Source organism: Phodopus roborovskii, unplaced genomic scaffold (genome assembly GCF_943737965.1).
Source record: "Phodopus roborovskii unplaced genomic scaffold, PHOROB, whole genome shotgun sequence".
Lineage (NCBI taxonomy): Eukaryota > Metazoa > Chordata > Mammalia > Rodentia > Cricetidae > Phodopus > Phodopus roborovskii.
Window position 1 is genome coordinate 485,721 of NW_026126563.1, and position 15,305 is coordinate 501,025.

Below are 15,305 nucleotides of genomic sequence, written 5' to 3' on the forward strand. Positions count from 1 at the left end.
CACACACACACACACACACACACACACACAGTCAAATTGAAACAACCTGATGAAAATGGCATAAACTCCATGCAGACATCTAAAAGCAAAAACTGACTTATATGCTATAAGATAGAATGTTTCTAGTGAAGAAGGATCTCCCTCATGGACCTTCTTCTCTCACCTGCTTCTCCCAGTGAATCAGTGATGGAAATCACTTTCTTGTTCTAAATATAGCTTACACAGCACAGCTTGGCTTAAGCAACCTGAGGGATTTATGTGAATATATGAAGCTTCAAACATCATCTTTTCCTGGGTTTTTATTAAAGTGATGATTTTGAGATTTGTCTGTGTAGCAATATTTTATATACTTTCAAGGGTGTCAATTGCTCAGTTGTGCACATATCATAATGTCTGCACTTGAGGCCTTTATGAGTAATGCTATTACAGATGTTGTAAAAGATACATATATTTTTGTACTGTATACAAAACACATAGCAGAATTGCTAGTGTCAATGAAGATCTCTGGAAGAGCACCTTCCAGACTCACTAATACAGACTCTCTATAGCAGAAAGAAAAGATCACCGCCCTTGACAGAGTCCAGTATCTTTTATTTTTACATTTATTTATTTTTCTTATTTTACATATTGATCCCAGTTCTCTCTCCCTCTCTCCCACCCTTCCATGTCCCACAACCATACTCCCATCCCATTTACCCCTCAACTCCACAGGAAGGACGATGCCTTCCAGGAACAGTCTTCTAAATCTGTCAAGTCATTTGGAGTAGGGACTAGGCCCTCCCTCCTGCCTCTAGGTTAAGGGAGTATCCCTCTATGGGGAATATGCTCCCAAAGTCCTTTTGTGTACCAGGGATACATCCTGGTTCCACTGTCAGAGGTCCCTTAGACTGCCCAGGCCTTCTAACTGAGACCCATGTTCAGGGGGTCTGAGTTAGTCCAATGCTGGATTCCCAGCTATCAGTATGGGGGCCGATTAGCTCCTCCTTGTTCAGGTCAGCTGTCTCTGTGGGTTTCTGTAGCCTCCATCTCTGCACCTGGATTCTGGTTCATTTCTGTGTTTAGCTGTGGGTGTCTGCTTCTGTTTCCATCAGCTACTAGATAAGGGCTCTATGATGGTGAATAAGTTAGTCATCATTCTCATTATCAAAGAAGGGCATTTATGGTAGCCTTTCCACTGTTGCTCAAATTGTTAGTCCTAACTCCCTCTCCACTCACTACCCCCCACTACCAATATGCTGAGGTCTTGTCCCTTCCCCCTTCTGTGAGGGACCTTATATGAATCTCTTAGAATCCTCTTTGTATCCTAATTTCTCTGGCAGTGTGAATTATAGGCTGGTGATCCTTTGCTCTATATCTAAAATCCATATATGAGTGAGTATATACCATGTTCTTCTTTTTGTGATTGGGTTACGTCATGCTCTTGCAAGGTAGGATAAACATAGTAAAAATGGCAATCTTGCCAAAAGCAATCTATAGATTCAATGCAATCCCCATCAAAATCCCAGGACAATTCTCCACTGACCTTGAAAGGATAATAATCAACTTTATAAGGAAAAAAAGAAGACCCAGGATAGCCAAAACAACCCTGTACAATAAAGGAACTTCAGGAGGCATCACCATTTCCAACTTCAAGTCCTGAAAACAGCTTGATATTGGCATAAAAATAGACAGGTAAACAATGGAATCAAATCGAAAATCCTGATATTAACTCACACACCTAGAAACACCTGAATTTTGACAAAGTATACAATGGAAGGAGGAAAGCATCTTCAACAAATGGTGCTGGCACAACTGGATGATTGTGTGAAGAAGACTGCAGATAGACCCATGTCTATCGCCATGCACAGAACTCAAGTCCAAATGGTTCAAAGACCTCAACATAAATCCAGCCATACTGAACCTCTTAGAAGAGAAAGTAGGAGGTACCCTTAAACCAACTGGTATAGGAGACTGATACATGAACGTAACTCCAGTAATACAGACACTGAGATGACAATTAATAAACGGGACATCCTCAAACTGAGAAACTTCTGTAAGCAAAGGATGCAGTTGACAAGACCAAATGACAGCCCACAGACTGGGAAAAGATCTTCACCAATCCTACATCTGACACGGGGCTGATCTCCAAAATATACAAAGAACTCAAGAAACTAGTCAACAAAACACCAAAGAACCCTATTAAAAATGGGTACAGAACTGAATAGAGAATTCTCAATAGAGGAAATCAACTCTTAAGTGAAAGACACTTAAGAAAGTGCTCAACATCCTTAGCTATCAGAGAAAGGCAAAATCAAAACAACTCTGAGATACCATCTTACTCCTGTCAGAATGGCTAAAATTAGAAATGCCAATTGTACAATTTCCCTCAATGCCTACTTTGGGAATATAGATACAATAGCTACTTTATCATCAAAGTTGCAACATGACCCTCCTTTAGCCAGAGCTTCTAGTGACATCACACAGGAGCAGGAGATGCCCCCACAACTGCAAATTCTTTCTCCCTTACTCTGGTTTCCCTGTTCACTCTTTGGGTCTCTCTCAGTTCTCAGAGCAGCTGGAAAAATTCCAATCCCCAGGCAAGATTCAAACCATCTATTTTAGAAAGAAGGAAGATTAAGTTTATTTGGAGCCATTTGAATTTAAAGCTGTGAAACAGAATTCAAGCCACCTTGCTATTATGCAAAGGATCCTATTGAGTGGCATCTGTTTTACAGCTTAAATAAAGGATGGTGGTAGATGACAGCTTTTGTTGTCAAAATTGTGATTGTGGGACAAAAGCTCAAACCTCTTGTAAAGAAAGGATCTTGCAAGAAATGGCTGTTATAATTTTAAAAAGCGACTTGAGAAAGGAAGATGCTGTGCAACAGGGGCTGATGTGGAGGGGATTCTATTAGGGGAAAGGGAATGGGAAAAGGGGGAGGGGAGGAAGGGAGACCCGCCTCTGGGGATAGGAGCAGTAGAAGAGAAAGGAAAAAGTGTGTGTGTGGTGGAGGGGGACAGGCAGAGAAGCACACACACACACACACACACACACACACAGAGAGAGAGAGAGAGAGAGAGAGAGAGAGAGAGAGAGAGAGAGAGAGAGAGAGAGAGAGATTGAGAGGAGGTGGGCAGGGCTCTTTTAGAAGGGAAAGTAGTGAATGTGCACAGGTGGTGCACTTAGTGGCTTCAGATGAGGATATATCCTGTAAAGACACCAAAGGCAGGCAAGTACAGGTACCTGAATACTAACAGTGGCTGTAGTTCTCATCACAATTTATAAGGTAAATGCCAAGATATTTCAGTTGAAATGCTTGCCTGTGGATTTGCCTGAGCTGCCACAGCTCTAATTTAAGCTTCCCCTAATTGAGGTTAGTCCATTTAAACTTTTTCATTTTTAACCCATAAGCACATTTGTATCTCAGTGGCCTCACCCAGAAGACTCCTGTCCCCAGGTGAATGTATGCTGCACTCTTCTACTTGATCTAATGATGGAAATAAATGTCCTTGTGAGGGAGGTGAACTACTAAGTCTAGGTCTAGTATTCAGGGCCCATCCCTGTGTTATAATTCTTTCCACAGTGCCTAGCTACTCACAAATGCATTCATTTATCAGCTACCACCTGCCTGGTAATTCAAAGATAAGTGTAACAGGGCAAGAATTCTGTCTATGAGAAGGGATAATTGTTTTTTGTTGTTAATAGGTTTGTTCTATTACTTATATCTATGAAATCTAGATCTCTCAAGATTTACCTAAAGGATTATATTGATGAATGGAAGAATGGATGGATGAATAAATGAATGCATTTCTGGTACTAAAACATGAATAACAGCAATTAAATAAAAAATCAACAGTAAGAGTTACTTTGATATTAACCACAATAAATCTAAATCCACCAGATAATTAAACATATCTCTATTAAACATATTTCTATCTATTGGTCACTTTCCCACATGCAAAATGATCTTCTGTGGTAGGGCAAAGTACTTCTGCTAGCTAATGAAAGTGACTCATAGCACAACATTGTCATACCTATTTCAGAGTGGGCTTTACATATTTGTTTTTATTTCCATCTGATACAGTTTTGAATAACTTAATCATATATGTCAATGTGCGTTTATGTGTATGTTAGTGTGTATCTGTGTGTGCATGTGGAGGGTAAAGGAATCTTTCAGAAAAAAACTCAAAATTATATATATATATATATATATATATATCTCCATCCTAGGGAAAAATATTCTGTGACTTCCTTTATTAAAATAAACTGTTAAGTTTGACAATTTCTAAATTTCTATAATCAAAAATTTTTCCAAGTACTGAAAACCTATTTTGATGTGCAAGGTTCATTAGGTCAATGGCTTGTGATGGAATAAATCTATTAAATCTAACATTGAGTATGAGTCCTTGCTAAATAACATAATTATAACTATGAACTAAAGCCAAGAAGTCTGCTATCTACTTTTTCCTGGTAAATTTTAACTGGAAAAAGATGACTTTGTATAAAATTACCTTGAAATGGCAAAAATGCTAAAAGAAAAAAAATGCCAGGTGGTAAAATTTTTCATCATATGGAAAGGGTATGTAATTATGGCAAGGTGCCTGCCTGACTAACACATTGGAAGCCATAGAATGGGCCAGCTGGATATCCGTAGGATTTCTAGAGTTCTGGCAGCAACAGGGTCTCTTCTAAAAGGAGGCCCGAGGTCACCTTTTAAACAGGTTGCTGAGGCAACCAGCTTACTTAGATTGGGTTTCTGAAAGAGAAGGTTGAATTCTCAGTTCTTATTCCAAGACAGAGGGTGCAGCATTTCCCTAAACCAAGGTGGAACCTGCAGGAATTTCACCTATTAAGGGACAGAAACTTGTCAAGCAGATTTTTTTCCAGGCAACAAACCCAAAGGGTTTTAACTATCTATGCTCTTGAGATTCTTGAGATGCAAGTATCAAAGGAGAATGGAACACCCACCCCCAATTTCCAAGAAAGCCTCACAAAGGTCATTAATTAATGCTTATTCTCATGAGATGCATAAACATTTAAGGTGACTAGTTCATCCATGGGTTTCTCTTTCATTTCCTCAAAGTTTTTACACCTTTAATTTAAAAGCAGACTTTTTATTTACATATAGTTTTTCTTCTAGCAGTAATTTTTCTAGTTCCTAACAGTAATTATTTTTTTGCTCATATCTATAAATTCTCCAACACACAAATTTAAAGCACCAGTTCTAGGGGCTCCAGCAGATTGTGGCACACTAATAAAAGCTGGTTTAAGGAAAAAATCAAAGGGGAGAGATCTCCTCCCCATAAACTTCCTACTCCTGCTGTGGAGGAGGCATTTAGTCCCTGACTCATACTTAATTTTAATTCCATTAATAACACAAGTGACACATGAAATGTCTCCATACCATGGTTTTAGTTATTAGTTTATTTAAATTCAAAGAATTTAGAAAAAATATGACTAAAGAGGAAAGAAATCAACATTTATTAAGTGATTCTCTTTCCAACTTTAAATTTTCAGTTTGAACCTACATTAAAAATAACTACTCTATGGCCATGACTCATTCACACTATTTTCCCAATAAATTATATTTTAATGACATTGCTCTTAGATTTTCCTTAGAATTTTAGGTATCAGAAATAAAAAGACAAGCAGACATTAAAGAAAGAATTTTGTAGAAAATGTCTGACCGTATACTTCAAAATTTTCAAGATTTTAAGAGACAGAAACAAATGAACAAACAACAAAACTCTAGAAAGTCTACAAAATTATCACAGATTGGAGGTTTAGAATGTAGTCTTGGTCACTGAAACAGAACAGGATAAGAAAAATAAAGCTAATTTTTTTTTATAAATTTTATTTAAATTAGAAACAATCTTATTTTACATATCAATCCCAGTTCCCTCTCCCTCCCATTCTCCCATGACCCCCTCTGACCTCCCACACCCATCCCACTCACTATCCACTCCTCAGGGAGAATGAGGCCTTCCATGGGGGATCATCAAAGTCTGTCACATCATCTGGGGCAGGGCCTAGGCCCTCCTTCATCTCCTCCATACCCCAGCCATGTATTTAGGCTAAGAGATTATCCTTCCATGGGGGAATGTGCTCCCAAAGTCCATTCATGCACTAAAAATAAATACTGGTTCCACCAAATGAGGCCTCATAGTCTGCCCAGGCCTCCTAACTGTCACCCATGTTCAGAGGGCCTGGTTTGATCCTGCGTTCCTGGGGTCCATGAGCTCTCACTTCTTCAGGTCAGCTGTTTTTGTGGGTTTCCCCATTGTGGTCTTGACCCCTTTGCTCATCGCTCCTCCCTCCCTAGATCTGGATTGCAGGAGTTCTGCTTGCTCAGTGTTGAGCTGTGGGTGTCTGCTTCTGCTTCCATCAGCTACTGAATGAAAGCTCTAGGATGGCATATAAGGTAGTCATCAATCTCATTATAGAGGAAGCACATTTAAGGTAGCTTCTCCACTATTGCTTAGATTGTTAGTTGGGGGTCATCCTTGTGGATTTCTGGACATTTCCCTAGTACCAGATTTCTCTTTAAACCTATAATGGCTTCCTCTATTAAAGTATCTCTTTACTTGCTCTCCTCTATTCATCCCCCAAATCAATCTTCCCGATCCCTCTTGTTCTCCCACCCCCTCTTCTCCCCTCCTCTTTCTCCTATCTCCCTTCTCCCTCCACCTGTGTCCCAATTTGTTCCGGAGCTCTTGTCCCTTTCCCCTTCTCAGAGGGACTATGTATGTCTCTCTTAGGGTCCTCCTTGTTTCTTAGCTTCTCTGGAGGTGTGGATTGTAGGCTGGTAGGCTGGTAATCCTTAGCTTTAGGCTTAATAACTATATATGAGTGAGTACATACCATGTTTGTCTTTCTGTGACTGGGTTACCTCACTCAGGATGGTTTCTTCTACTTATATTTGCCTGCGAATTTTAAGATAAAATCTGTTTTTACTCAACATTTTTATCAATTATTTTGGTATTTTGCCAATGGGAATGTATTCTTAAAACCATACAAATTCTCTTTGGGGTTTTAATATTAGAAACTAGGTTAGATATATGGGAACTTGATGTACCAGGTTAATGTTACAATAGCTGAAGGATAGGATACTATTTAAATAACTAAATCTATCATCTTATTTGTTATCACTTCTTCTGTGATAATAGTGAATGCTTAAACAGTAACACTTAGACTAGACTTTCTGGATCATATTTAGCTTCCTTTTTAAAATTAAACAAACTGTAACACAAAAGGAATGTTGTAATATATACACATATATAGATTTCTATAATATGTTAAGGTTCCATTTGCTATTGTGCTGAATACCAAAATATGAGCAATTAAATGACCAACACTACAGGGGAAACCATTCCTCAATAGGAAAGAACAAAAACAGTTTTACTGAAGATTTGCATCTCAATTTCTTTCAAGGAAAGCTTCTCAATTAATTCATGAAAATGGGGAGAAGTATTTATAATCTATATACATCCCACTTTGCACATAATATTAGAGTTTGTTGCTTACGAGAAGTTAAATTTCTACTCAGATTCTTGCGCATGATATTTACTTCCACAAAATCTGTCTGTCTGTCTGTCTGTCTGTCTATCTATCTATGGTGTCTGAATTAATGAATCTAAGCTACCATAATAATATATCAGGCATTTTATGGCTTGAACCACAGAAATCCATTTTTTTTTCTGTGTTCTGCAGGATGCATATTTGAGACTAGGGTGCCCATGTGATTGGGCTCTGGTGAGGATCTCTTCCTGGAAGATAGACTATGGTTTCTCATTATGTGCTCACCATGCTCTCTGCTTTTTAAATAAGCAGAAAAAGAGGAAGTGTGCTGCTGGCCATGTCTGTTCTTATGAAAGCACTAATCCCTCCATCAAAATTAACCTCCATGACCCCACCTAACATTATTATATCTCCAAATAACAGCACATCAGTTTCAGACTATGAATTTTGGAGAGATAGAACTCAGTCCCTAAACCTCACTAATTTCTAATAGGAGATACGTTATTTTTCAAAAGCACTTTAGCTGTTTTATTCAAGACATTTCTCATAATGTAAAGGATTGTCCCCCATCTTCCTGAAGTACATGGGCATGGATAAATGGATTAAAAAAAAAAAGCTGAATATAAGCTTAAGTAACTTATTTGAGATAAGACATTTAATTATTATAAAAAGAATCACTCAAATGTTGTCTATGCTCTTATACATCATGGTATAATACTTTAAATTTTACTATAACAGTTAAGTTAAAGCTTTAATGAAATGATTTTTTTAGCACAAAATTACTTCATGTTATGTTGTGGAAAGAGTAATTTTAAGAGAATAAATTCCATTATTTTTTAGTGTGCATTTCTAAGTGTAAGCATCTATACTTCTCAGCATATCTGAACTGTGGTAGAATATTGTTTTAAGGTGTGTGACTTTTGTTTATGCTGCAATTGTTTAACTCAGTGAAGCTGTGATTCTTTGCGTTACATCTGATGGTCTAATAAAGAGCTGAACATCCAATAGCGAGGCAGGAGCAAGAGTAGGTGGGGCTGGCAGGCAGAGAGTATAAATAAAAGCATCAAGAGACCATGGAGAGGAGGATATCAAGGGTCAGCCACTCAACCGTTGAAATAGCTTCGGAGGAAGAAAGGAAGAAAGTTAAAAGCCCAGAGAAAAAAGGTAAATAGGATGATACAAGAAAAGCTAGCTAGAAGCAAACCAAGCTAAGGCTGGACACTCATAACTAAGTGTGTGAGTAACTTGGGTGCTGGGTGGTGGGTCCCTTAAAGAGCCAAAAAACAAAAACAAAAAACCCCCAAAATACCTACAACTACATTTGGCATGATTAGTGGAGAAACTCATGAGGTTCTACCCCTCCCTGATTTCCCTGGTTTCTGGCAGTTTGTAGTTTTCTGAGGGAGAGGGTGCCGTATTTTTTTTCACTGCTGTATTTGATGATATATTATTTATGACTTATAAAGCTTGCTTGAGGATTCAGAAAGCAAAATCAGCCAAAAACTGTAGAAGCCAGGCACATACAGTTAATTCCAGGAGCCAGAAGTTAGAAGGTGGTGGTAGCACTCAGGATTGAGATCTCTGTGAGTCCAAGGCCACCCAGATCTACACAAGATTGATCCAGTCCTAATGAGAAACAGCTCATGTCTTTGATCTCAGCACCTGGGATCACAGGCCTTTAATCCCAGAACTAGGAAGGTATGTAAAACAGGAGATAGGTCTCAGTATCAGGCACTCATTCTCCAGCCATGTTGAGAATAGGAACACCCCAGCCCTGTTAGAGGTAAGAGCTCTCTGATGGGTTGGCCTCTTTGCTTCCCTGATCTTTAGAGTAAACCCCAATATCTGTTTCTAGGTCCTTTACTTTTTTGTGTGTTACAGCTGTAGCCATTGATAATTTGCCTTTGCTCCACTAAATAAGTTCCCACCCATGCCCAGGAAAGAAACTGATTAAGCTTAATGAGTCTCACATGCAATAAAAGACATGAAAAGGTGTTTGCTGAGAAGATTGCTGAAAAATATCTGATAGAGATGAGATAAAGAAAGGGCAGGATAAAAATGACTAAAATCCATTAATTAGAGCTAAAAAATAATATGCTGATTCCATATTGTAATTATTAACACATTTTCATTTTGGAAAGTGGGCATTGGTATAGGTCCAACAAAAACTACAAAGAACTACAGTGTCATGTATTAAACACAGCATATCAAAGCACACCAATTTCTAAAGAAATTGAGCAGTTACTGATTTACAAGTATGCAGCTATTAGTCCTTTGATAAGGAAGATATATCTAATCCCTGAGATGGTTAGACATGTTATTGTGTGCTTGGAGCGCAACATTATTCTTGATTTATTTTTCAAAACTATAGCAGAATATCTAAGAAGGACAGGAGCAGTAGGAATGAGTATTCACATGGTTATTCTACTTATTTTGTTTTTAGTGGGAAAATTCATTTGTGATTGCTCTGAGAGTAGTACTATTTTTCAGTGAATTAAAAAAAATGTTCATTGGGAATAATTAGATAGAATGGCATTGTATGTTTCTATTAGCCAAAAGGGGATTGTGACAACTGTGCATTTTGAATAATGACACAGAATAAAGATACAGTAGCTAAGATTTCTGAAATTGCCTTTGATGAAATCTCTCCTCATGCTAGTGGAGAAATTTTCACACAGAAATAAAATATGTTAAATTTAGAAATACAAAAGTTGTGGTCATTTCAGTTACCAAGCAAATTCAACTACTTGAAAGAAAAACAAATGTATTTTACTTCTTTCTTTTTCAACATAGCTTGGAGATCATGTAACATTATATAGTAAAAATGAGATACCAACTTAAAAGGTTGGCATTAATTATTTCTATAAAATAAGAACATGGTCCAAAAATGATAAATTCAGTTTATATAATTAACAGTAATTTAAAAGCTAAAACAAAAGATTTAAAAAGACATATATCCAAGCTTTGATCTGCCTCTTAGCTTTATCATAAAGTAAATATAACAGTACCTGTTTAAAAGTAGTAGTTATCAGGAATAGATGTGTACATAAAATTTAAAATATATTTTACATAATAAATATTTAGTATATTCTAGTTTCTATAAAATTGTAAAAGAAGGGACCTAAATGTGCCTAATACAAATTTGTTGAAAATCCTGAAGTTGTGTAAGAACAGTATAAATATCATTTTTATTCAGAATTAGAAAGCTAGCAGTATGTATCTATTTTACTTAACTGACTAAATTTGCACCACAGTGTTATATGAAATAAAGAATAGCCATTATGGATGCAGTATTGACAATCAAGTGATTACTTATATTAAAAATGCTTAAAACCAACAGATTACACATTGAATTTTACATGGTGCATTGTTTTTAAATTGTGCTGCAATTTCTGTTAGTCACACAACTCCTTTAAAGAAGTTGCTCTATGAAGTAATTGGAGTTTTACAAACTCATTCCTAATGGATGAGTTGAATAGGAAAAAACCTCAAATGCTAGTAAACACATAGGAAAAGGTGGATAATCAGATTGTTTTATTTGTTTCAGATTTTCAGACGATGCTGGTTGGTTTTTAAGAAGGCTTCTAGCAAGGGACCCAGAAGACTAGAAAAATTTCCAGATGAAAAGGCAGCTTATTTCAGAAACTTTCACAAGGTAAGTCACATGTGCAGAAGTCCCTGGGGAACAGCTGGGCTCTTGACAACTTGCAGAGACATTTCTCTGATGGATGACATCTACAGAAGGAAAAATTCATGGCCAGGATAAAATGCTCCTGTTCTGATAAAATGCAAAAGTTATTTTTCTTCCTTATCGTAATCATTTGCTGTAAATCCCAGGTATACTTCTGCAATATGAACAGCTCATTTTTATGGCGACTTTGCAAAATTAGATGAGTCATAACTTAACTAGATGTATTCTAATGTGCTGAGTGGGCACTTTTCCTCTCTTCAGGTTAATTGTGCTTTTGCTACTCTGATTTAAACTATAGGCAGCAGTTAGGAAATGACATTTATCAGACAAGCTTTAGCAATGTTAATGACACTGTTAATATAGATAGCATTAGCTGTTTACTCAGCACATTAACAAGAAGTAATCATTAAATACGCTGGTAGGTAGATGCTACATAAATTCCAGGAGTGAAATAGCAGCTTCCTAATAACTACAAGAATATAGAATATGACCTGAACTTATCTTTGGTGATAATTTCAAACCACTGTATGTAGAACTATGAAATTGTTTACCCTGAATACCATGGCCTGAATAAGCTCAATACAGACTCTAATTCCTCATTTAGCAACTTACACAGTGACTCATGGAGAATAATGTTGATAAAATGAATTTTTATCATTTTACATGATATTAAATTTTATTCTACCCCATTTTGTTAACTATATGTTGTTTGATATTAATCAGCTATATAACCCAACTATAAAATAACTACCAACAATTTTATTATCTCTAAATCTGATCAGATAGCATGAAACTGAAGTTGTAACACTTTGTGAGGTTTTTCCATATTAATACTGATTTACTCCCAGAAAAAAACAATTTTGGTTTTATGTTCAATAATTTACCAGTTTGTGGAGATTTTGGTTTTCTCATCAGTGAATGCCTATTTAACATATTGCATGTCTCTAATGATAATTTGAGATGTTATGTTATAAAATGACCAACATAATTCTGCCTGTTTTGGTCATATTAAAAAGGATCTGTGTTCTAAAGTGTCATTGGTATTGTGTATCATGAAGATCAGATTTGTTTTTAAATAACTTTAAAGTAGACTTATGAATAATGAAATTAATGGTAGTGCTGTCTCTATCACCTACTGAGGAGTGGTCATCTCTAAAAGGCATCTAAATCAGTTCTTGCTTATCTTGTTATTGTTTTGTTTTACTTGTTTATTATGATCGTGGTCTCTTGTTCCTTAATTATTATTGTTACACATACATAGCTATATCTTGATTTCATTTATTGTTCCTCGTGTATATTTGTGATTGGAGCTCACTTTGGGGGATTGGAGAAAGTATCAGGGGCTTGTTCCTGGAACAGACTGAGTACCTCTCTCTTAGCTGTCATTAAATGGTCATAACTTTCTATCTAGGGGTGGGACCTTGTTTCGTTTTTGAGACTATGTTTTATTATGTAGATCAGGTTTGTCATAAACTTGGCGTCCTCTCAATTCAGTTACTCAGGTACAGGAATTACAGTCATGAATCATCACACCTGACACTCCTCATTTTATATAAGCTGACTTTTTCAACTTCAATCTCTTTTTGTACTACATTGGAAATCTCTTCATTTCCACTGTGAACAGTTGGTTTGAAAGAAAATATTAGTCTCTCAGCTATCCTGACCATTAACATGACCTAGAATTAAAATTCATTATGTGCTTGATTTTCTTAACCTTGTTAAATAAGTACGATTGCTTTCTGCATTGGCAGAGAAAAATTATTAAAGAGTACATCTGTTTACCATTGGTCCTAAGCTTAAATAACTAGGAAAGTATAATGAAAATAGTTTTACTCTAAAAGAGGATCAGAATGAAAGAAGAACGACTATAGCTTGATGTGACTAATATGAATGAAGGATTAGAAATAGTAGCCCTTAAGAATGTCAAAGATGAAGTGGAAGAGCATCCCATAAACAAAGACAAAACACCTGGTACAAGAAATTGAGGTAGAGACACTCGGTTTGCCTAAAGATCAAAGAGAACTGTTTGAACCAAAGTGTGGGAGAAAAGATTAAAAACAAATAAATACCTGATATATATCCCACAATTGATAGAAATGTATAAAAGGGATTTAAACAGGAAAGTGTATCATATAACTATTGTTAAAATGCCTATGTTTTTCCTTCCATTTCCTATATAAAACAGTAATCCCTAACTATAATCCTCCCACGAACACCAAAATACAAAATCAAATAGGTAGTATATTGGTTTGGCATCTTAACAAAAGTACTTTGTAAGGGGGAATCAAATGAGTTGCCAAAACAAAATGTCCCTGTTCCGACAGGGGCAGATGCAATCATAGGGACAGTAGTAATGGCTCTGGCACTGGCAGACTCACTCTCACAAGACCACTGGAAAGCCTAGAGGGACTGGTTAAGTTGGGCTATCAAAGAGTAAAAAAGACACACTTCAAAAGACATAGCCAGAGAAAGATACCCTTATAGACACACATATGCTTCCTTGTCAAAAGTCAGGTGTTCATAGGTGTATGGATGAATATTAGGTCATCAATTCCATTGATCCATGCATCTGTTTTTATGCTGATACCAAGTTGGGTTTTTGTGTTTTTTGTTTTGTTTTGTTTTGTTTTGTTGTGTTTGTTTGTTTCTATAGCTTGGTAGTAGAGCTTGAAGTCAGAGATTGTGATGCCTCTGGAAGTTCCTTTATGTACAGGATTGTTTGGCTATCTTGGGTTTTTTTTCCATATGAAGTTGAATATTATTCTTTTAAGGTCTGTAAAAAACTGTGTTGGGATTTTGATGGGGGTTGTATTGAATCTGTAGATTGTTTTTGGTAAGATTGCCATTTTTACTGTGTTGATTCTACCTATCTAAGAACATGGGAGATCTTTCCATTTTCTAATATCTTTAGTTTCCATCTGTTGCAGGGGTGCTGGCAGTGGGATCAGTACCTATCCTGGGTGCATGAACTTATATTTTGGAGCCCATTCCCTGTGGATGTCTCCAGGATACCTTGTTTAGCTTTCATAACAGGGGAGTGGGGCCTGGACCTTCCTCTACGTGGTATGCCAAACTTTGTTGACTCCCCCAAAGAAGGCCATACCCCCTCCGAGGATGGGGGGGGCAGGAAGAGAGGGAACTGGGATTGAAAAAAGTTTAAATTGAAAAATGAAAAAAAGGACACACATATTTAGTATAAGGCCATGGGTGACAGTGAGCTAGACAGGATATGGCAAACTGAGATCACTCCTAGCTGAGGCTTGAGATTCTTGCCTAAAGCATAAGCCACAGGCCACCACAGATAAAGCTATTGACAATACAGTCTAAGGATGTAAGTCACAGCAATGCTGTAGAGCTGAGCCATCTCAAGGAGATACCATGCAGTAAAAGGGCAAAAGAATCCAGAAATGAGAAACCTGAAACCACATCATTTGTGAATTGCTAGAAAGGAGTCTTACATTATATTTTATTTAACTGTTTTCTTTTATAATAATTGGCCCTTATATATTTATTTTAGTGTTTTAACTGAGATAGAAATGTCTTTCACCTTTCAGTATTTAATTTTGTTTTTATTCTTTTGGCATTTTGAGTCTTTATGGGGGTCTTTTGAGTGTCCCACCACCCAGCTCCCAAGTAAATCACACAAGGAGGCTTATTAGTTATGAGTACCCAGCCTTAGATTGGCTTGCTTCTACCTTTCCCCTCTGGACTTTTATCTTTCTTACTTCTGCGTATCTTACTTTTCTTCCTACTCTGTGGCTGAATGTCTGACTGTGGCTGATGTCCTCCTCTCCTTGTCCTCTTGTTCCCTTCTCTCCTTCTATTTACACTTTTTATCTTTCTCCTTTTATTTATACTCTCTGCCTGCCAGCCCCACCTGCCTCGTTATTGGCTGTTCAGAGCTTCATTAAACAGGCACAGTAACACAGCTTCACAGAGTTAAACAATTACAACATAAACAAAATCACACATATTAAGATAATAGTCCCCTACACTTCAGTATCTTCCTTTCTACCTGCCAGGTCCTATCAACTTAAATCTCTTCCATGATCCACTTCAAATTGATAGCCTCTTGTTCTTTCTAATTACCTTTGTCAATAATATCCCAATGCCAGT

General features: G+C 36.9%; 1 protein-coding gene across 1 annotated transcript in view; it reads left to right on the forward strand.

Moving 5' to 3' along the window:
- Dok6 (docking protein 6) overlaps positions 1-15,305 on the forward strand; it is a 333,159-nt gene that overhangs the window by 105,251 nt on the left and 212,603 nt on the right. The window contains exon 2 of the mRNA XM_051202095.1: positions 11,046-11,153. Within this exon, the coding sequence (XP_051058052.1) occupies positions 11,046-11,153 (108 nt within the window). The remainder of the gene's footprint in view (positions 1-11,045; positions 11,154-15,305) is intronic.